Raw genomic sequence first — 24,060 nt, 5'->3', positions numbered from 1 at the left:
TCCATGTCAGCTTCCTATCTAGGATCACTCCCAGATATTTAGTCGATACGGTTGGAACTAATCTCGTTCCCCCAAGGACCGGCCCCTCCACTGGGCCTACCTTGTACCTGCGAGTGAAGATTACGAGCCCGGTCTTCAGTGGATTCACCGCCAGACCAGTCTCGCCGCACCACTCCTCGATCACCTCTAAGGCTCTCTGCGTGAGCTCCAGAAGCGTCTCCAAAAAGGGTCCTCGTATCAGGATAGCCAGATCATCCGCATATCCTAATGTAAAGAAGCTCCTTTCGTTCAGCGTCCTGAGCAGTCTATCCGCCACCAGACACCATAATAGTGGAGAGAGAACTCCCCCTTGCGGGCAGCCTCTCTTCACCCATCCACTGACCTTCACTGTTCCCAATGAGGCCGTTACCTGTCGCCCAAGCATGCCTCTGATCCAATCCACGATCCTTTCCGGCACACCTCTGCGAGTAGCTTCCTCACACACCACCTCGTGCGGTGTGTTGTTAAAAGCTCCTTCTATATCTAGAAAGGTGCCAACCACGAAGCCCTTCCTCTCCAGTTGCTCCTCGATAAACGATACAGCGGAGTGAAGCGCCGATTCTGTGGAGTATCCCGTGCGATACGCGTGCTGATTCCCATGCAGCGGGTGCTGCAGTAGAACCACGTCGCGTATGTAGACATCCACCAGCCTTTCCAGCGTCTTAAGAAGAAAAGACGTTAGGCTGATAGGACGAAAATCCTTGGCGGAGCTGTGGCCCGTTCTTCCCGCTTTGGGAATGAACACAACTCTCGCCTGCCTCCAAGCCCTAGGTGTATAGCCCAGTGCCAAACAAGCCCTTAGCGTCCGCGTGAGCGGCCCGGTGATCTGCTCCAGCCCTTCCTGGAGAAGGGCCGGAAATACCCGGTCCGGCCCAGCCGACTTAAAGGGCTTGAAACCTCCTACGGCCCATTTGACCTTGTTCGGCCCAACGATTTTTGCCGCAAGAGACCAGTCCTCTCCTCGTACCCTACGGAGATTTGAGTTTCCCTGGTGGACGTCTTCCTCCGGGCCTCCGCGGAAGCCCGGAAAGTTCGACTCCAGCAGGTGATTCAGGCATCGCTCTCCAGACGCCATCGTCCCATCGTCGAGCCGAATGGCCTCCAGAGCCGCGTTCCGATCCCTGGCTAAGACTCTGCCGAGCCTAGCGGCTTCAGGTATCCCCTCCACCGACTCGCAGAATCTCCTCCAGCTCTCCTTTTTAGCCCTTACCACAGAGTCTCTATAGGCCTTCTGAGCCCTTCGATGAAGGTCCCAGTCAGCCTGGCGGCCCGTGTTCCTGGCCCTGTTCCAGGCACGACGTGCAGCACTTCTGAGCTCCTGTAGCTTGGGGTTCCACCAGGCGACTTCCTTAGTATCTCTCACTGTCCTTTCTGGGCAGTTGTTCTCAAAGCTGCCGACGAGAGCCCTCTGCAGATGCTCGACGCACAGCTCGATTTCTTGAGGGGTCCCATGTCTTTTGGGAAACTCCCTAAGACCGACAGCCAGGTCCTCTCGAAACGAGTCCCAGTCCGTCTTCCTCGGGTCCCTCACTGTTCTTACCTTCGCTTGCACTTTAGCCAACCTAAAGGTGATCTGTCTGTGATCCGACAATGAGGGCTCGTCAGAGACCCTCCAGCCGGTCACCTCCCGCGCTATCTGTCTTGAACAGATAGTTAGGTCCAGAACCTCCCTTCTCACTGCCGTGACGAAGGTAGGCTCCTTGCCTCTGTTGAGAATCTCTAGGTCTGTGGACACCAGAAATTCCAACAGCTTTTCGCCTCTCCTGTTGGTGTCCGTGCTCCCCCACACCGTGTGGTGCGCGTTCGCATCGCACCCCAATATGAGGGGGAGTTGCTCCTTTTGGCAGAACTCCACCAGTCGTACAACCCGGTCTGATGGCAGCGGATCGTCCTCTTCGTGTGAGAAGTAGCCCGACGCCACCACCATCCTTGTCTTGATCCCGGTCCCGCTGGTGTCCTCTATCACGACTGCTACCAAGTCCCTGGAACAGAAATCCGGCAATAGCTGGCTCTCCAGCCCTTTAACGGCCACACAGGCCCTAGGCCGATCCTCTTGCGGTGACCTGAACAGCCTACCGCACCCCGCCAGACCCCTAATACAGCCTCGGACCAGCCAAGGTTCTTGTACTAGTGATATGGCTGTGTGCACCCCAGCTTGGCGCCTGGCAAGAACGGCCGAGGCTCCTTTGCTGTGGTGCAAGTTGATTTGGGTGAAGCCCACCCCGGTCAGGCCCACTACGAAGACGAGACCTTTGGATCGGGCCCCTCCCTACCCTTTCCCGCCCCCTCTTGGGATGGACCGGTCACTTTAAAAGTGACCCGGTCCATCCCAAGATGGGGCCTAAAGTCCAGCGCCTTAAGTTTGTTGACGCTGGACTGGGGGATGCCGAGAATGAGGTTTCTACCCTCGCAGGTAGCCCCCACATTCTCAGCATAGACACGCCAGCCTGAGGTAACGATCCCCGGATTCTGCCGCTCCAGCAGCCCCAGGACCGCAGCCGCGCCCACGGGAGGTCCCGGGACCCACACCGCAGCCCTGTACTGCTTTTGCAGCACCTCCAGTCCCGCCACCCCAAGCTTGGCGCCCTCCCACGGCACGATGCCCCCGATCCGGCTCTCGAGCCATTTCAGGGACTCCGCATCCGCGCACCTCACCACCGCAGCCCCCCCTCTCAGAGTGGTGCTGTCAAATCTGGGCAGGGTACCCTCTCGGATCCCCTGGATCTCCTTGAAGACCGCACCCCTCAGCTGCGACAGCTGCTCAGCAGTCATCGCAGCATCCGGGTACCCCTCCTCGACAATCACCCTCGTCAGAGGGTCCGCGGCGTCGACGTAAGCATGGGTCCCCTGGACCCTCTGCTTCTTTTTCGCCCCTTCTGCCGACTGCGGGGTCCCATCAGGGTCCTTCCGGCGTTTATTGCCGGAGTTCCCCGGAGGCCCCCCAATCGGCGTCTGGGGGATAGTCAAGGACGAGGAAGAAGAGGTCCCCGGAACAGCCGGCGAGGGCCCAGTCCCAGTCCCGGCCTGAGCCTGGTCCCGAACCCCCCCCTTCCGCTCCCGAGCCCTCCTCCTCTTCGCGGCTCCGGAGAGTTTCTTTTTGCAAAGATCCTCTTCCTTCGCCGGTTCGTCCGTTGCGGTTTCGGTGCCTCCCGTGCCCCTAGGGGCCCGCTCAGCACTCGAAACCACCCCTCCCTCCGCAGTCTCGGTGCTTCCCGTGCCCACAGGGGTCCGTTCGGCTCCCGATCCTGCTTCTTCCACCCTTCCGGAGTCCTCGGGCGAAGCCTCCATTGGGGTGTCCTCAGTGAGTTTAAGTTTAAGTTTGATTTCGTCTTCCATTTTGTTCCCACGAGCAGCTAGGGAAACATACGGTCCACCCACGCAGAGCCCCGCATGCGTGGGTAAGGCTAAATACTCTGGGGTTTCGCCTGGTTCCCCAGAGGCATCGTTCAAGGCACTGCTCCCCCAGTGCCACGCAGCCCTCGCCACGATAGCTTCCAGCTTGGCTTGGGTCGAGTTGGTCCGCGGTATCGGCTTTCCCCCCCCCTGGGCAGGGTTTTACGCCCGCCGGGGCAGGTTATAACCGTTACTACCCGGGCGGTCCACCCCGGCACGCGGGGGTTTAGGCCCGGACCGAGGTTTCTCACCCGGGCTTCCTCCTATCCGCCACCCGGAGACGCGCCCGCTAGGCACTCAACCCACGGGTTCAAATCTCTAGGATCCATAAATTTATTTTTTGAGGTTTTCAGCACTGTTGAAGCGTAAGAGTGTGCACAGAGCAGTACAGAGTGTGTACAGAAATAAAGTGTTGTGACAGGTGTAGTAAATAACCTCATTTTTTACCTCAATTATAATGATATCAATGATTATATTGATACCTGTAATTGGTTAAAAAAAAATCTTTTAAATTATTTATCACCGACAACTTGGGATAATTTGTACAATATTATTAATAAATCAATATTATCATCGTCCTTGCTTTCTATATCACTCCAAATTTCTTGAAGTTTCCTCTCTTTCTCTTTTAATTTCCTATTCTCCTATCTAATCCAAAATTTACTACACTCTATGGCAATCATACAGTACAGGTAAAAACATTACATATAACAAAAATTTATAAAATAATTTGTAAAAAATGAGGTTATTTACTACACCTGTCACAACACTTTATTTCTGTACACACTCTGTACTGCTCTGTGCACACTCTTACGCTTCAACAGTGCTGAAAACCTCAAAAAATAAATTTATGGATCCTAGAGATTTGAAGCGTTGCCAACATCTCTCTAGTTTTATGGATTTTGGCCTCTTACCACTGATCTCATTAAAGTGGATATGGCATAGGACGAAATAAGTGTGACCAATTGAAGGTTGTAGTCTCTGTACACAATATGGCGGTGTATACGAATACGAACACAGTTTACTGTGACGATGATACGAAATTCCACGTGTAATTAATTATCTATAGACGTAGATGTGTATCAGTTTTATCCAAAATATTACTTTTTTTATAATAAAAATAGTAAAATAGTAAAATAGTTAGATTCCAAAATTAAAAAATGTGTTTATTGTGGAAAAGGAAGTGAAAATAAACAACAAACGTTTCATAGGTGAGTAAGGTTAAGTCTGAAAAGTTTAATAATAATATGTTTAATATATAATGTATCTGGATTCAAATATGTACCTCATAAGTACATAAGTATTTGTTGAATACACATTTTTATTATGTTGCTTTAAATTACAAATTTAAGTTTTAAGTGATACGTTTGTTTTGAATTCATATATTTTATGTTATAAAATATATTTATAATGTAACATTATTGTCATTATGTTTAAATAGCACAGCATGTGACTTGCAAAGTTTAATAAAGCACGCAAAATAACATTTTTCTATTACTACTTTTCTATTACTATTTTCTAAAAAACGCGATATAAAAATTATCTTATTTTCTTCTATGCTGTGCATGTATATAGTGCATGTATATACATTTTATTATGTACATTATAATATTTATACTTAAATATTAAATAAAAATGCTAATCTATGTCTAATAGTTACTTTTTTTTACAAGCTGCAAGTATGGATTACTACAACACAATTAAGGACACGAGGACAAAATAAGCTATAACAATACCCTTTAAACTTATTTATAAGTTTAGTAGTAGTAGTATTATTTATTAGTAAAATTATTTAACAAGATGGTCATAAATAAAAATTTACGATTTTTAGACACCTGCAAAATTTTATTTTTAATTTTTTATTTATCCTCTTATTTAATAAAATATTTATATATTTTGACTTAATTTATACATAAAAATGTTATATATTACCAAATATTTTTTTAAATATTACAAAATATTTGTTATAAAGTCACTTACAAATGTCACTTACAATTATAAAAAAATACATAATATTAAATGTTATATGTATGATATAAAACAATATTATAAAAATTCAAATAAACACATTCCAGATTAATATTTTAGAACATTTCAAATTACTAAACATATACATTTTAATATATTTTGTAAATTAATTAATTTTTTAATTCATTTTTACTGGTTACATTATAATCATATTTTATATTTTTACAATATATCTTATTTAACACATATATTTTGTGTTAGTCATTCAAATTTTCCGCCAAAAGCGTGTACGCTGACTACAACTTTAATGGCTTCCGGTATTCTATTGGTCACACTTTTTTACCTCAGATTATTAGGGTATGCCATATCCACTTTAATGAGATCAGTGACTCGACCCGACTCCGGGTCAATGGTCTGTTCCTTTTATCTTCATTTCTTGCACAATTTATCACTTTTTTTGCAGTGGAAAAGAACAAACCATTGACTCGGAGTCGGGTCGAGTCAGCAAATCGAAAACGCTACGGTCCACTTGACGCTACAAACGTTTCGAAGCATTCTTTGATTGGTCAATTCGTAAAAATCTTTGTTTCGATTGGTCAATCAAACATTTCGAAGCATTTGTAACGTCAAGTAGACTGCACTATAGTATATCTAGACCGAGGATTGTCCCAAATTTCAGGAGTGAGGGTAAGGCTAAAGCTGGTCACACACACTTTCCGTAGAACGTAACAGTAAAGGTGCAAATTCATGGGACGCTGAAAGCCAGCGTTGAGCGTCGTCGCGTGACGTCACTTGACGCTTGCGTCAAGAAAGAGAAGTTGGATATTTCCAACTTCAAGCGTCGAAACAGCGCAAGCAGCGTTGAGCCAGTATAATACATGTGCAATAATCGCGCGATAGAAAGGTTTTGGTGTATTTCAAACAAATAAACATGGAAGATGTAAGTAAAATATTTTTATTAGTTTATAAAAAAAATATTTTAATTACTACAATAAAAATAATATCAATAATGTAAAATGTAGTAAGTTTATTAGAAGAGATTTTTAGGTTAAGTTGTAGTATTAAAAGTTTTTCAAATACAAGTTTTACAATTTTATATATTTTTTAAGGACTTTAGAATTGTACACACTTGCGGAATATGCGAGGAAATATGTGAAGTCGAAAACTTTAAAAGTCATTCCTGCTTGGAAGGATACAATAATTACATGATTGATGAAAATACTTTATATTTTTATCCAGTATTAGGTAACGTAAGTTGATTTTTTATTATATTTTAAGAAATTCATATTTTAATATACCAACATGTTGTAGATGATGGGACTACAATTATTAGACGCAGTGAAATTAATAATCAGGAGAAAATAGTAGCAGAACCATTTCAACAAGGTAAATTAAAACTAATTAATAGCAAGTTAAACCTAAGCAACCAAAAGTATCATTAAAATACTAAATATTTTGTGAACATCTGTGTTTACTTTGGGTATTTTCCTTTTACGGAACACAATCAACACTTTTGACACAAGTTGACACTTATTGTCACTTTTCATTTAGAATTTGATACAAACTCAGTCGGCACACCTTCGAGAAAAGTCAAAGTGTGTTTTGATCAAAGAAATGTATTTAATTCCAGTATGTCGATAAAATCTTTACATATCCATATATGTATATTACAATTTTTGAAGTGTTCATGTAATAGAAAGTTACAATATTAAGCATTATGTATTCGGTATTCATAATAACAATTTATATTTTACATTAAAATTTATAAACTGTATTAAAACACTTACAAAATTTGAAAACATATCGATTAAGAATTTTGCGATAACGCTTGTAAAATATATTAGGTATCATAATATATACACACTTATTTGTATATCATGTTTTATTTAATTGTGACAAACTGTGTTTGAGTGGGTCAACCTGTGTCGATTTGTATCTCCTAAAGAAAAGCAGCCTTCATTAGAGAAGAATAAAACCGGTTGTAATAAGAGATAGCTGTATTATAGTTTACTTCAATTATTTAAATATTTTAATATGAAAATAATTATTTCAGTACGTACGTCAACTACATTAAATAAAACTAAAACAAGTAAAAGAACATCAAAATTTAATTTTGACGACGAAGAAACGTTGATACTCGAGGTACAAAACAGACCTTCACTATGGAACTATTCATTATCATTAAGAGAGCGAAACGGAAAACTAAAAAAGCAATGTTGGGAGGAAATTGCTCAAATTTTTAACGGTAAGAATAAGTTATATAGAAGGAATAAGTCCCAGATGCGCAGAGTGGAAAACGGACACCACCAATCAAATTTTATAAATTTAAATAAGGTAACTAACTTTAATTAAAGTACTCATCGGATTGGTGATGTCCGTTTTACACTGTGCGCATTTGGAACGTTTCCTATACAAGACTTCCTAAAAGTACAGACTAGAAAATAGTCTTAATAAGTAAAATTTTTATTACAGGAAAATTTAGTACAGAAGAATTAAAAATCAGATTTAAATCACTTCACGACACATATAGAAAAATTATTCACTCGGAACATCAGGCAAGTGGATCTGCTCGACAAGACATAACGAAAAAGTGGTCTCATTATGCATCCATGCAATACCTTCGTGATTCCTGCTTGTATAAAACGTAAGTTTTGTGTTTTAACGCGCGCGCGCACACACACACACACACACACACACACACGTGTATATAAATGTATAAATAATAAATAACACAATTAATATATTAATAATTAATATACACAATTAATTATATATATGTGTAGATAAATTTAGAAATTTATAAATGTCTAGGACTATGTCTAACATTGGAATTAATGAAAGGATACATAATCCATCAAGTGCAAATGATGACGAAGAAGAATTAGAAAGTATTCAAACAGGTATTGGAAAAGGTTTTTATACACTGTTATTAAAACATAAGGACACCAATGAAGGTACAAATAATAAGATACAGATAAATTATATTATGCATATTTATTTTAGAAATTTCATAAAATATACAATAAACAATAGATATCAATGTTTATTTTTTTATACAGTCATTATTTATACATTTATAAGGTTTATTTGAACATTTTTAGTTTAGACATTTCTTTAGTCTACATGGTTCTGATTATGTAATCTCTAGATTTATCTCTAAATATTTTCATCTGTGTACAAAAATAATCATTGATACGTAATGTTTGTATTGTATGATTAATAGAACTTTTACTATAAATATACGTGACATAATTTTAATCTGTACCTTATTTACTATGCTCTTTATAATATTGTAATAAAAAAATTAATAACTTTTAGACTCAACCGAAAGAAGAAAAAAACCGAGAAAAGAGGAAACTACAAATGCAATCGAAAGAATTGCCGATGCTATTTGCCAACCTAATGATTTTCTTTTACCTTCACCCCCTATGCCGGATGAAATAGATTCTTTTTTGTCTACTGTAGGACATCGTTTAAGACGAATGTCGCCTCGAGTACAATTAGATTTAATGCAAGAGATATTTGACATTACATATAGAGCATTAATAAGTAAAAATGCGTAAAAAATATATATAACTTTTTTAAACGTGCAAAGTAAGATAAAAATATTTTTGTTTTTGTTTTTTATTATAATTATTTTATTTTAAAATTTATTAGGCATATGTGACATTGTTTTATTTTTTAAATGTAGACAATATTAGGAAAAATATTTTTGTTTTTATTACAATTATTTTATTTTGGAATTTATAAGCATACATTATATATGTACACGTTATATAAGTATACACATATATATTAAATATTATATGTAATTAAAAAGACTTTATAATACAAATAAAAAATTTTTGTTGATTACAAAACTTCAATTTTATTTTATTTCATATATTTAATATAGTACTTAGCACATATTATATTGCCATGTTAGAGCTCCTTCGTTATTAAAATATTCACAAAATTGTTCGCGAATTTCCATAGCGTGACGAGAACAATTATTACTGCCAGTTCTCGTTATGTTTTCCAAAGCACTATTATTTATTTCTTCTCTCCAAGAACCAGGAATAAAACCATCAGAATCTTCTCTATCAATTATCGTTGGAGTTACATATTGATTTTCATCAGTATCCTGTTTCCGTATCCAATTGTGAAGACACACAATTGCTTGTATAATCTTCATTGATTTTTCGACAGTGCAAATAATAGGTCGTTTTAAAATTCTCCAACGACTTACTATAATACCAAAAGTATTTTCTATTGTCCTTCTTGCCCGACTAAGACGATAATTATAAATTGTTCGTTCTTCATTTAAGTTTTTCCCAGGGTAAGGCCAAAGTAAATAATTTGTCAGTTGAAAAGCTTCATCACCAACAAGGACATAAGGCAATGATTCTCCATTTGATGTTAAAGGTCGTGGTTGTGGTAAATTCATTTCCATATTATGGAATTTTTGACCTATAAGAGAATCTTTAAAGATACCTCCATCACTACGTCGACCATAAGCACCAATATCGACAAATGTAAAACAATAATTGGCATTACAAATTCCAAGTAAAACAATACTGTGAGTGTGCTTATAATTAAAATAAGAAGAACCTGCATTATTTGGACACTGAAAAAGATTTATGTTATTTATTTTCTGTAAACAAAAACATTATAGGGTATATATATGTATATATGTGTGTATGTATACCTGAATAAGAACATGTTTACCATCGATTGCCCCAATACAATGGTTAAAATTCCATTTATGTTCAAATTCATTTGCAATATCTAACCAATCTTCTTCTTTTAAACAGGATGGAAGTACTTCTTTTACCAAACAATTCCATATAGCACTGCATGTTTCTTCGATAATATTACTGACAGTTGTTAGTCCAACAAGGTATTGGTAAGATATTGAAGTCATCGAGTCACCAGACGCCAAAAATCTGTATAAAATATTACATGACTTATACTATACATTTACTATAAAAAAATAAATATACTAGAAAATAAATTTATAAAGAACCTTAATGTCATAGATAGCCGTTCTGCAGGTGGTATTGGTTCCCTAATTACAGTTTGTTTAGTTAGAGAAGGTGCAATTATGCACAATAATTCTTCATATTGAGTTACACTCATACGAAAATAATTTCGAAATCTACTGTCTTCTAATGTAATTACAGGAAATATTGCATGATAAAATCCATGTAATTTACGTTCTTGAAATATTGGTTCGACCCAATAACGTTTTTTTGAATAATTTCTTTTTTTCTTTTTTTGTACTTCATTGATAAGAAGTGCTATTAGTGCTTTCCTTTTTATTTGTTCCCTTTTTAACAATTTTTGATTACATTCCTGTAACCAAACTTGATATTTATTAATAAAAGACATTTTTATATCACTCACGACGCCGAAATCTTCACGCTGTTCTCCTTTTCATGGGATTTCGATTGACGCTGGCGTCAATTGTGGTCACATGACCTTCTTGCCGCTGAAAATGAGCGTCAAGCGTCAGCATGAAAAGGCACCTTAAGATTTCGACATGTTGGATTGGGCGACCGTAACAGTAAGCGACTAAATCAAGTACGTGATTGGTCAAAACCTTACTGTTACGTTCTACGGAAAGTGTGTGTGACCCGCTTTACGTACGATATAACAGGTATTTCCTTCTCTCTTACACTCGCCTGCGTGTGAAAGAGAAGAAAATACATGTTACATCGTCCGTCCCTTTTTTCAACGTCTACGTTTGTCCTTTTCTACGTATGCCTATACCCCCACTCCTAAACCGAGCAGGCCTGCTTCTGGTTCTAGTCTTAGGGCGGTATTCATAGTCAAATCTTATTTCAAGATCGTCTCAAACAATGTCTTAAAAGATACTAATATGGCTCTGTGATTGGTTGATGGCATCTTAAGACAATAAAGATCTTAAATATAAGATCCGACTGTGAATACCGGTCTTAAGGTGCAATTTCATGCGAGCGAAGCAAAGCTGGCTTTTACCCCTTCTCCATCGATTTTCATTAAAATGACTGTTTTAGCGCATCTCAGCGAAGGCACGCTCAAAGTTCGACACAATCGAACTTTACAGCGAAGCAACTGTAACTGCCATTGTACGTCTGTAATATTCGACATACGCGATGTACTGACTGTAATACTGATTATAATCCATTTTTATGCGCGGTTAATTACAGGCAGAGGTGCAAAATAATTTAATTATTGATTAATAATTGAATAATTAAATTAAAAATTTTTAATTAAATTTATTTTAATTGAAAATTAAATTTCAATTCTTGATTAAATAAAATTTAATTGAGAATTAAATTTCAATTCTTAATTAAATTTTGTTGTAATTGAAAATTGAATTTTTTTTAATTAAGAAATAAAATTTAATTTTCAATTACAATAAAATTTAATTGAGCATTGAAATTTAATTTTTAATTACAACAAAATTTAATTGATCATTAAAATTTAATTCACAATTAAATTTTATTTAATTGAGAATTAATATTTAATTTTGAATTATAACAAAATTTAATTGAGAATTGAAATTTAATTCTCAATTGCAACAAGATTTAATTGAGCATTAAATTTTAATTTTTAATTAAATAAAATTTGATTGAGAATGAAATTTTATGTCTTAATTAATTTGTATTTAATTTATAATTAAAACTTAATTATGAATTAAAAGAAAATTTAATTAAAAATTTTTATTTAAAATTCTAATTTTTAACTAAAATAAATTTAACTGATCATCGAAATGTAATTCTTAATTAAATAAAACTCAATCAATAATTAAATTCTAATTCTCAATAAAATTATATCTCTCAGGGAATGAAATTTTAATTTTCAATGTAATTAAATTTAATTAAGAATTAGATTATAATTTCTTTTTCCGTGTAGCCAATAACAGTCGAAATGGGACACGACAGACAGCATTGCAAATAATTAATTAAATATTTTAATTAATTACATTGAAATTGAAGAATTAAAAGTCAATTAATTTAATTTTAAATTTTATTTAATTAAGAATTAAATTTTAATTTTTAATTAAACTTTATTTAATTGGTAATTAAAATTTAATTTTTAATTGTAACAAAATTTAATTAAAAATTGAAATTTAATTCTTAATTAAATTTTGTTGTAATTGTAAATTACATTTTTATTTTTAATTTAATAAGATTTAATTTAAAATTGACTTTTAATTCTTTAATTTCAATATAATTAATTGAAATATTTAATTAATTATTTGCAACTCTGATTACAGGTTCGGAACAAAAACTTGTTGATTGCAATGCTGATTGTATACAAATACACAGTAAATAAACAGAAAGCCAGCGAAGACATACTCCATAAAAAGATAGAAGTGGAGATAAAAAGCCAGCTTTTCTTCGCTCCACGAAAAAGTGAGTATTCTCATGTCTGCCATTTTTCTTCAAACTAATCAAGTAACTAACATGATGTTTTATATCTATAATACATCGCAATAACTTTTACAGTCTCAAGATCATAAATATCGTGTCTTCGTTTTATTGTCGCATAAAGTTTGGCGTTTCTAAATATTATTGTCTCAGACAGCACCAGATATCGTACGAATATTATACTCTCATACGTAATGTACTGTGATCATACCGAATATACGTAAAACATTCATATAACGTCTCAATAGAATGTCATTTTGATATATCCTCAAGATAAACTTAGAATATAGCGACTGAACTTCGCAACTCCTACTGAATATACTGAGATTATATCTAATATACTCAAAACATCCGTAAAATATCCTATGATATATCTCATGTATATCTATCACATATTTCCAAAATATCCGCGTAATATCGAAAATGAATCATGTCAACGCTATTTATGATCTGTAACGTTACGCATTTTCGTCTGCCGTGTGATGCAGACACGTGGTGAAGTGTAGGGTGTGAACGTGCGAACACGAACTCACGGACAACGTGGTTTTCTCAGGAATTACGCCCAGATAACTCTGGTATGTACATAAGATATAATATAGTAACGTAAACTATAATAATATATATATATTGTATATATACATATATTATTTAGGTTATAACCTACAATTATCTGAGCATAATTTCCCAAAGCACCCCAGCGTATTCAACAGATATTACGCTTCATTTCTCGCGATAGCTTCCTGATGTGCAAAATGATTAATTCCTCTTCTTATTTCTTCTTGCTAATTCTGTATGTTTAATTCCTTGTTCCTTATTCCTCTCATTATGCATGAGCCCATATAATGTGAACATACTGTAGACATATTGTGAATATACTGAAGATATACTTTAGACATACGTATAACATTCTTAAGATATATTCGGTATATTCTCATAAACTGCCAGCGAAATTCTATGGGATAAGGCAACGCGGACATAGTACGTTATGAGTATATACTCGCCATATCACAGACGTATCTCTAATATTATACGAATATTGTAATATACTTTCGCAATATCCTATTATCGTTCTCATAATCTACATGTGCTGTCTGGGGTCGCATATATGCACAAAACATACCTAACTTTTCATGCTAGTTACTTGCTAGTTTGAAGAAAAATGGCGGACGTGAGAATACCTACTTTTCTAGGCTACATTCCAAAACGTCCTTAATTAAATTTTACTCGATGTAATATAGGATACGTTACGTGTACTATATATTTCGAGTAAAATTTTCCTCGGAAAGGACGTTTTGGAATGTAGCCCTAGTGCTCTAGCGATAGCTAAGGGACGCTGCTTTTTATTGGGTGGAGAGGAGGTAAAAGCCAGCTATGCTTCGCTCGCATGAAATTGCACCTTAACAGTTGCAAAGCTGCTTTTTCTGCCGAACGCAGCCATTTGCCACGTTCAGCAGACACAACTAGAGAGCCTCTGAGGGAGAGAGTGGCAAACTGATTACGTGAACGCCTCCATCGAATCAGAAAAGACGCGGTCTGTCTATTTAGTGAGCCTCTGAGGCCGGTATTCATAGCTCTAGTTTACACCGAGCACTTGGTACGCGTATCAAGTAGTGAAATTAAGCTGATCAGCCAATGATTAAACACATTCACTAGTTATTTGCTATTTGATACGCGTACCAAGTGCTCGGTGTAAACTAGGTCATAGTCGGGTCTTATATTTAAGATCATCTTAAGTACTGTCTTAAGATGCCATCAACCAATCACAGAGTATTAGCATCTTAAGACATTGCTTGAGACGATCTTGAAATCAGATTTGACTATGGTCTAGTTTCCACTGATGCATTAATTCGCACCTAGTACGGCGTAGAATCAGATGTAAATCGATGGAAACGCCAATCTTTACTTTTTAGTATAACAGTTACCGTTTATTATGTTATATTTTCTCAAAAAGGAATCTAACTTTAGTAATCAAAATGGAAAATAAACGAGATATAATTTTCGGTTTTTTGACACTTTAGTAGTTTAGTGTCTGTAGGCTATTCAAAGGTTATGGTTGTTAATATTCAACAAGCTAAGTTAAGTTGGCTCTACTGAAATATCAATTTTCCTCACTTCTACTTGACTTCCAGTGGAAACCGACATTAAATTCGATTCGCACCGGAACAGGGGCTCGATTCTTGAATTCATTTGCAAAAGAAACGTATTCGCAAATTCTGTTCTTACAGAAAAGTTGAAAATTTATTGGCTATTGTATGGCTTTTAACCAATAAACTTGCAACTTTTCTGTAAGAGCGGGTATTTGCGCATACGTTTTCTTGCGAATGAATTCAAGAATCGAGCCCCTGGATCGAATTGAAGACTACGGTGGAAACTAGACCTATGGCTGGTATTCATAGTCAAGTCTTATATTTAAGATCGTCTTAAGTACGGTCTTAAGATGCTATCAACCAATCACAAAGCCGTATTAGCATCTTAAGATATTACTTGAGATGATCTTAAAATAAGATTTGACTATGAATACCGGCCTATGAATACCAGCCTGAAAGAGAGAGAGCGATAACCTGATCATGTGACCGCGTACTTAACGCTCTCATCGAATCAGAAGAGACGCGGTTTGTCACTCTCTCCCTCAGAGGCTCTCTAGACCACAGACTTCTATAATATACTAGACTGCTAGGCTCGTTATATATTCTCCATTTAGTGTGTACCCGAAAAGTATGTACAAATAGGAGCTCATAGGCGGCAGACTGAATTACCGATTGGAATGTGGCTAATATTTTATAGTCCTACGACTATGGATTACTAGAGGAGTGAGTGAGATGTATGATACAATATATATATTACGTGATTATGAGAGCGTTCTCCTTGGATGCTTATGCGTGCTTATGCGTTAAACGTATCATTCTTTTTTTGTTATTGTAATATAAAAGAAAAAGATAAAATGACAATAATTAAGGCATGTGATAAAAGGCTGCCCAAATATATATAAGAAAGGGTATACATTTCTTTTTGTTTAAGTATTAAAACTAAAGGACAAATAATATAACCTCATTTTAAGAGCATTTTGTATAAAATAACCTAATATTAATGATATTTATTAGTATTATTAAGTATCATTCTTTAAATATATATATATATATATAAACATTTTAAAAATGTCAACAAATTACTCGTAGCAACTATATGTGACATTTATTGGCATATATATATATGTACATAAACATTCCACTTGACGAACAATGTACATACATAGCAAATGACACATTCCGATCGGTTATTCAGTCATGTACAACATGTACATTATATACTGGTACGCCTAGGGAATCAAGGTTAGCAGTCTAGTATATTATAGAAGTCTGTGCTCTAGACACAACTGTTGAATGATCGCTCAGTGATTCTTTAATATGATTGGTTAATACCTTTAGATCTAACCAATCATATTAAAGAATCACTAAGCGCTTACTCAACAGTTGTGTCTGCTGAACGCGGCCATTGAGAGCTTTCCAGCAAGTGACATAAATTGACACAGCAGTATTTTTGTCTTTTTTTAATATTCAGTGAGAGATAAGGACAGAATTACTGCTGTGTCGACTTGTGTTTCTTATTGGAAAGTTCCTATTATTAGACGGCATTACATTCACAAGTTATGAAAATCAAGCATTCCTATCACATGTAATAAGATACTTATTAAAATAATAGTGAATTGATTATGGAAACACAACCGCTAAAAGCTCCCGAAAAACTGCCGTATTTCACCGCAACAGCTCCACCAGGTGCATTACAGTTTCTAGGTTAGATCGTGTTGGAAATGCTCTACATTTTCACATTACGGGCAAATAAAATTTTTGATTTCATTTCGTTGATGCCACTTTTTTCACAAGATTCTTGAAACTTGAAAAAATTCAGCACTATTATGTAATAATAAAAATAGATGGAGTAAATTACAAACGTAAGTTAGTTAAAATTTCATTGACTTGTCTCTTTTTTTTGATTGATTGTCTGTTCTTGAAATAAAAATGAAAAAAATAGTATAAAAAGTTGAGAGCCATACATAATTCATGTTATAGTATTTTTTTATTTAATAAATTCATAATGGCCTGGTTTACACCGCGCGACCTGACCTATGCCCTAACCTATACCCCGACCTAAAGTAGGCTACTAGTAAACTGTTTACACGCGTTATGTTGTGTGGCCTAAGATGGGTCAGGGATCATTAAAAAGTGGTCTGACTCAAACAAGTCTGCGAGTGTTTACATCGTTGTGAACTATCGGGTTGGGTCGAATATAGTATATAGGTTATGGACTAAACGTATGGTGTAAATTAGGTCAGTATTTTGTTAAAGATTACTCTCTTTTGTGACTTATTCAAGTAATAAAGTACTTTCATGAAAATAAGTACTTTCAAATTAAGTTGATAATTTACACGCAAAAGAAAAACATTGTGACTTTTAGGATCTATTCTAAAAATCATTCTAATTTAAAAAGTTTATGTATACTACAGATTATCTTGACTCAATTATTGAGATATTGGTAAATTTATTAATATTGTAACAGTTGAAAAATGTAAGACAACATTTATTAGACCAATTTTATTATTTTAAAATTTTATTAGGCAACTATTCTACGTATGTGTATAAAATATCTTTTCTGCTTGCAATAGTGTTCTTAATTTTCTGGAAAAATAAAATCGGGGAAAAAAACTCAGTTCTTTTCCATTTTCCCCCCAAAATTGAAAAAAAAACTAAGTTTTTTTTTTCATTTTTTCTCAAGAAAATATTGTTTCTATAGTTTTTTCTACCCAATATTTGAATTCATAATGATGGTAAAATGTTGCTTTAAATTGTTTTTTACAGAAACAATAAAGGATTTGTCTCCATTTGCACATTATAATAATGTGTAAATGTCATTGTTATGTAATATGTTGTAGGATAAATTTTTTTACGCATGTTAATTGGCTATACTATAGCTGCTATAGGATAGAGATAGAGAATAAAAATATCTCTTGAGTCTAAAAATATTTTATCCTGCACCCAATCAACATACTTGCAAAATTTATTGCACAAGTGCACGACAAATGTAATAATAAATAGATAAAATCCTTATAAGAGATTTGTTCTTTTTAAAATTCATAAACTATGAGATTTTTTTGATTAAAATTGAAATGGTCATAAGTTACAATAGCAAACTTTTTATTGGTTAATTATTTAATTATTAGAGTTCTTATGTAAAATAACCTATTAAATAATAATCTCAAAATAATTGACGTAGAAGAAAATAAAAATAAAATTATTTTAAAAGAAAAAAACCTGGAAAAATAGGGTAAAAAAATCTCTCAAAAAAACGTTTTTTTCCCAAAGTTTCCGAGAATTTATTCTGGCTAAGAACACTAGCTTGCAAACATGCTATTATTTTTTTTAATTATTCAGGTATACTTCTATATTCATATTTTCTATTTGGATGTTTTAAGCAAATAATGTAATTAGAAAAATGATATTCAAAATTATAGAATTTATTTAATAAAAGATATAAATGTTTAGAAATTTTATTTATTATAATAATAATTTTTTTATATCTTGAAAACCAATTGTAAACTAAATTAACCCACAATATACATGAACTTTTTTGTTTAGAATGACTTTAAGCTTTAAGGGTGTATCGGACATACAATCTTAGACAAAAGTGCATGAAATTTGAAATACTTAAATATCTATGCCTAATGCATAGTAAATCTAGATGTAAGAAACTTGAACAATAGTTGGAGTCTTATTTTTACTCTTACAAAGGTATTTTTTACGTATTTGCGTATTTTTTTCACTTATAAGTTTAAACTTTTGACAGTGAAAATGCACAATTATCTCAAGTTATATTTTATTTCTTTAAAACGGTGTAGTGAAGACAATTGAAACTTGGCAGATATTTTCATCTATTCATATACTAGATGTACAAAAAAATTCAAAACACTGGTACTATTTTTTCTATATTTTTTTAGCTGTTATTTCATCCATTAAGATCGTCCTTTTCCATAAGATAGAAAAGGATACCATGTAAAATCAGTGAAAATTAAAATAGTTATAACTCAGCAACCGTTTAGTGGATGCGTTTTCAATTTTTTGCAATACATTAGGGAAACTAAAAGAACAATTTCACAAATTTTTAGTAACTTTGTACCATTTTGAACTTCAGTCCGATACATCCTTAACTGCTGGAAAATGTCTGTGAGACGTTGTGCAAAATGTTTTGTTGAAATAATTTTTTGCATGTTGCGCATATGACATACCTTTCCTCCCTCGTGTACCTTTGTAAGGTTTGCTGTTTACAACCTTATGTCTCCGAAACATATGCCAGCATAACTGACTCAGGAATCTGATAGGTAGTGTCCGTTTTACATTGTGCGCATCTGGGACGCTTTCAAAAATATTAGACTTATAAAATTATTATCTCGTCTTTTTCAAAATTGAACCCATACCTGGTGGAACCCGTACATTATACATGAATGAATTTAGCTTTTAATACTCTTTAATTTTTATCTTGGCTAAATTTTTAAAATTTTGAAAACTAAGGGGTGCGGGTACAGGTAAATTAAAAAATTTGAAGTTTTTGAAATTATAAGTATATTATTGTGAAGAGTATAAAATGCCGTCAAACTTTTAGACTAGAACACATGCTTTGCGCGCGCTATTTAGCCTTTTACTTTTTTTATTTTTATTTTATAAATATGAATTAAATTATAAGTTAATACACAGAGAGAAAGAAAGAGAAATAATTCAAATAAAAATTTAATTCAAAATATTACATTTTGATAATTCGCGTACTTCATATATTTGATGGAATATGAATTTTATCAGAAAGAGAGAATTTAAGGGATAATATTTAAACGTTATTCGTCAGGTTTTCTAACAATAAGCAAACATTGGCTTTTTACTACCATGACTTTTGAGCCATTTTGAATCAACCTTTTTTTTTCTGAAATTTTTTTTAAGAAATTGCAAAGTTTTATATCTTTCATTTATAACTACATTAAATTTAGCAGAAATAAAGAAATTCGAGAAATGTCCATTTATTGTCTCCATTTTGTTTCCAGCATCTTGATTTAAAAAAAATGCTGCATGCCTTTCAAAAACTTACAAGGGAATCTCACGAACCCGAAAATTCTGATTTTAATGAAACTTGGCATAAATGTAGAGGGGGTAAATACATAAATTTAGACATTTTTAGTTGGTGCTTATAAACGATTTAAAGGGCTAAAACCACCCTTCAAAAATTGAAAATTTTTGCCTTTTTTCGATATATCTCGTAAACTAAACAAAATATAAAAAAATATTTTATACAAAAGTTTTACAGCATAAATATTTTTATTTAACTATTCTGTTTATTTTTTGAAAAAAATTGGTTTTCAACAATTTACTCTTTATACCTTTTCTATGTTGAATATTTACTGCATCAAAATTTCAATTTTAGTGAAATTCCGCACAAATGTAGAGAAGGGCAATACACGAATTTAGAAAATTTTAATTTGTGCTTAAAAACGGTTTAAAGGGTTAAAATTACCCTTCAAAGGTTGAGAGATTTTTGTCTTTTTTGATATATCTTGTAAACTTAACAAAACATCAAAAAATGTTTTATACAAAAGTATTTCAGTATAAATATCTCCATTTAACTACGTTATTCATTTTTCGAAAAAAAAAATAATTAAAAACTTTTTATTAAAAAAAATTGAATAAAATTGACTCTTATGTATCTAGCATTTATTAAGTAATTATATTATCGTATACTCCGTATTATTTATATTATCTATGTGTATATTATCTATGTTATACTATATGTATATTTATATTAACTGCATTCCTGTATGCATTATTTTTTATGTGACTGTTGCGCAATATTAGAGTAATCATGTTGTTTTCACACTGTGTTCATTCTGTTTATGTCACATATTTCACATTCATGTTTTACATTCGTCATATCACGGCATCATATACAAAATAGAAATCATCTATTAATAAAAGTTTTGTATCATTATTAATGATGTTACGCGTTATTTTCACATTAGAATCAAATGACGTCTAACGTGTACTTGATTATTCTGTTAAATTGTTTAAATTTTTAATCAAATAAAACATAATGTTACACATAAATGTTGCAAATGTTCTTAATATGTTGTTTTATTTCAAATTACACATATTTCCCCAACGCCTATAAATAGAAAAGAAATACAATTATATGAAGTGATACAGGATATTATAATAATGTAGGATTTGTTATACAAACCGATACTGCTTTGGAATTTCAAAATTATTGGGAAGTGGATTTAAGTGACATAGAATTTGTAACAGATAAAGAAAAAGAATTTCTAGAAAATGATAATGATAATTATGAACCTGATAATGAGAATAATTGTGAACCAGAAAACGAAATTTTAAATAATAACTATAAGAAAAGAAAAACCGTGGAATATTGGAAAAGTGGGAAAAAAGGCCGATACGTAGTATAAGATATTATAATTACTTTATAAATGCTAGATACATACAAGTCAATTTTAATAAAAAATTTTTTTTAATAAACAGCCTAATTAAATGGAGGTATTTATACTGTACAACTTTTGTATAAAACATTTTTTGATGTTTCGTTAAGTTTATGAGATATAGCGAAAAAAAGACAAAATGTCTCAATTTTTAAAGAGTGGTTTTAATCCTTTAAACCATTCTTTAGTACCAACTAAAATTTTCTAAATTTGTGTATTGCTTCTCCTCTACATTTGTGCCAAATTTTACTGAAATTGAGATTTTAATGTAATAAATATTCAACATAGGGAAGATATAAAGATAAATTTTTGAAAAAAATTTTTTTTTCATAAAATAAACAGCATAGTTAAATAGAAGTATTTATACTGTAAAACTTTTGTATAAAACATTTTTAAATATTTTGTTTAGTTCACGAGATATATCGAGAAAAGGCAAAAACTCTCAATTTTTTAAGGGTGGTTTCAACCCTTTAAACTGTTTATAAGCACCAACTAAAAATTTTTTAATTCATATATTTACCCCCTCTACATTTATGCCAAGTTTTATTAAAATTAGAATTTTCGCGAGGTTCCCTTGTTAGATATATAGGACGAGATATATCCACGTTTCGGTGATTTTTAAAAACCATAAATAATAGTAAATTACAAATTTATAAAAAACAATTCGTGAAAATTTCGATTTTTTGTTAAAAATTGAGCTGTAACTTTTGAACAAATGGAATTTTCGAAAATCTGACGACTGCATATCTGAAATAGTAACCCCTTGAACATAGGAATGACCTTCACACAATTTTTTCTGCTTTAACATAAGAAATTATGGCGATGAAAATTGCATAGAAAAAGTACCCGCATTTTGTCCTTAAAAGGTTGAATTAAATTTTTAATTAATTTATTAATTATACTATAATGTTATTACCTATTTTATTATTATCTAATATTTCTCCTAATTTCTTTTCTCTTACACTCTTTTTTCCTCTCTCTTTCCGTTCCATCTTTATGCAAAAGTCGTTGTTGTACCTTTTCATTTCTTTACCTCTCTCTCTTCTCCCCTCTCCCTCTCCTTCCCTCTCTCTATCAATCTATCTTTTTCCTTTCCTTTTCTTTTTCTAAAAAATTTTAAAATGTTAAAGATATTAAAAATATACATATATATCATATATATTTTTATATATATCATATATATTAAGATATTATTTCATATTGAGCAACAAAATTAACGCAACAAAAATTCATACCAAAATTTCACTCAACTTCAAATAATTGTAACTTCACGAAAACTTATCATATTGGAATAATTTTTTTTTCATTTTAAGACTTAAAATCTCTACTTTAAAGAACATTTGTTAAAATTTGATCTTTTTTTTCCCTTATCGGCATATCTTCAAAAGTAAGAACGTGTTTGATCTTAAAAAATTTGCACACTTTGATGCGCTTCACGGAGTGCAATGAATTTTTCTCGAAAACTTTTATAAGAATTATCGTAAATTATGAACTTTTCCCTACAATTTGAAAAAAAATTAAAGTCTACGATTTTTTTGGCGGAGTTATGACGTATCAAAGTTACCTATGCATTTTAGTCTGTTTTGACACTGATATAATTGAATATAAATATATTATACTATTTTATATTTATTCCTTCTTTTCTTAATATTGAATCATGAGTTATTTTATCCATTCGTGTATTAGAAAACCATTTTTCCTTCCTTTTCTGGATTGCGTATTTGCATTTCTTCCTTTTTTTAACTATCTTTTTAATCACCGCATATAAAATTCTTCTCTTTTATCGTTTATTTATAAGTTTATTTCGTTTTATAATTACGTTTATCAGATTTTCATCATCCAATGTTATTTCTTCTTCACCAACATTTATTATTTTTATTTTTGGCCCAACTTTTTTGGTTCCATTATACTGTAATTTCTACCCAACTTCTCTTGTACTCTAGCTTTCAGTTTTTCCATCTCACTTTTGCTCACATTAAAGAATAACCGTTCCTTTATTTTGTTTTCTGAGTTTTGTTTTCCTACTGCCATGTGTGTGTTTGTTACATTAATCTTTTTTTTTATCAATTTTTTTGGTAGTTTTACTTTTTTATTGCTTTTTTGATTTGTCAATTATTACATTTTCTTTCCTTTTCTCCGACACTGCATTCGCGTAACTCTTACGTGTATTGCCTAATGATTTATTGATTTTGTTTTTTTTTTTCATATTTTCTTCTAATGCTTTGAATTCCTGCTTGATTTCTTCCAGTTCACTTTTAACTATTTTCTTTATCGTTATCTTAATTTTCTTTTTACATGCAATTTTATCTTTCATTTCTCTTACTGTTTTCACTAACCAGTCGATCTTCGTATCAGTCATGGATTGCCTGCCTGCACTTCCTGACATACTCGCAGTTGACCCTGCGGCTCCTATGGAATTCGTCTTCTCTCTATCACTTCCTCCCATTGTTCTCTTCTTATTTTCCTTCTTCTTTCGATTCTTATTTCTTCAGAAGGACCTTTGCACCTTACAAGCTTTTGTCTACTGTTGTAGATTTGATGCTTGATAGTACACCCAGAATAGTAAAATAGTTTTTTACACTTTTTACATTGTACCGCAGTGTTTTTAATGTCTTCTTTACATGCAGAGCACTTGTACTGTACATAATCGGCGTCAATCATGTTGTAGTGATCGATACATCCACATAGTGTAATTTATTGCAAGGAATATCTCCATCTATAATATAAATTGTATAATTATAT

The 24,060-nt window shown here is 33.5% G+C and overlaps 3 protein-coding genes across 10 annotated transcripts in view; 2 read left to right on the top strand and 1 right to left on the bottom strand.

Moving 5' to 3' along the window:
* Positions 1-6,116: 6,116 nt before the first annotated feature.
* Positions 6,117-9,068, top strand: LOC118645694. Of its 4 annotated transcripts, none has more exons than XM_036287327.1 (7): positions 6,117-6,340; positions 6,510-6,645; positions 6,712-6,786; positions 7,454-7,645; positions 7,873-8,044; positions 8,212-8,312; positions 8,719-9,065. In XM_036287327.1, exons 1-7 carry the CDS (start codon positions 6,332-6,334, stop codon positions 8,961-8,963), a joined length of 930 nt encoding a protein of 309 aa, XP_036143220.1. In that variant the 5' UTR covers positions 6,117-6,331; the 3' UTR covers positions 8,964-9,065. The 4 variants fall into 4 exon arrangements, with proteins under 4 accessions (XP_036143220.1, XP_036143221.1, XP_036143223.1 ...); XM_036287328.1 differs by having other exon boundaries at positions 6,118-6,340; positions 8,212-8,300; positions 8,719-9,063; XM_036287330.1 differs by having other exon boundaries at positions 6,297-6,340; positions 8,212-8,354; positions 8,719-9,068.
* A 208-nt stretch (positions 9,069-9,276) lies between these two features.
* LOC118645543 (protein ALP1-like) lies at positions 9,277-11,269 on the bottom strand. The gene is made up of 3 exons (XM_036286822.1): positions 10,406-11,269; positions 10,088-10,325; positions 9,277-10,006 (listed from the first exon to the last, which is right to left on the bottom strand). The coding sequence occupies exons 1-3, from the start codon at positions 10,768-10,770 to the stop codon at positions 9,299-9,301; spliced, it is 1,311 nt and encodes a 436-aa protein (XP_036142715.1). The 5' UTR covers positions 10,771-11,269; the 3' UTR covers positions 9,277-9,298.
* Positions 11,270-16,326: 5,057 nt separating this feature from the next.
* Positions 16,327-24,060, top strand: part of LOC105834374 (brain protein I3) — a 32,498-nt gene continuing 24,764 nt past the window's right edge. For 2 of the 5 annotated variants that reach the window (XM_012676803.3, XM_012676801.3), the window contains exon 1: positions 16,327-16,588. In XM_012676803.3, the coding sequence (XP_012532257.1) occupies positions 16,507-16,588 (82 nt within the window). In that variant the 5' untranslated portion in view covers positions 16,327-16,506. The remainder of the gene's footprint in view (positions 16,589-24,060) is intronic. The other 3 variants (XM_028191203.2, XM_012676802.3, XM_028191204.2) reach the window with 3 other exon arrangements.

This window comes from Monomorium pharaonis, chromosome 5 (assembly GCF_013373865.1).
Source record: "Monomorium pharaonis isolate MP-MQ-018 chromosome 5, ASM1337386v2, whole genome shotgun sequence".
Classification (NCBI taxonomy): Eukaryota; Metazoa; Arthropoda; class Insecta; order Hymenoptera; family Formicidae; genus Monomorium; species Monomorium pharaonis.
This window is presented reverse-complemented; position numbering and strand designations above follow the sequence as displayed.

Excerpts from the sequence above, each read along its gene's own strand:
- LOC118645694 (XM_036287330.1), top strand. Across the intron at positions 7,646-7,872 it reads AATTGCTCAAATTTTTAACG|GAAAATTTAGTACAGAAGAA; the intron begins GTAAGAATAAGT and ends TTTTTATTACAG. Across the intron at positions 8,355-8,718 it reads ACATAAGGACACCAATGAAG|ACTCAACCGAAAGAAGAAAA; the intron begins GTACAAATAATA and ends AATAACTTTTAG.
- LOC118645543 (XM_036286822.1), bottom strand. The coding sequence starts at position 10,770 with ATGTCTTTTATTAATAAATATCAAGTTTGGTTACAGGAATGTAATCAA. Across the intron at positions 10,326-10,405 it reads CGGCTATCTATGACATTAAG|ATTTTTGGCGTCTGGTGACT; the intron begins GTTCTTTATAAA and ends TATTTTATACAG. Across the intron at positions 10,007-10,087 it reads GTAAACATGTTCTTATTCAG|TGTCCAAATAATGCAGGTTC; the intron begins GTATACATACAC and ends AATCTTTTTCAG.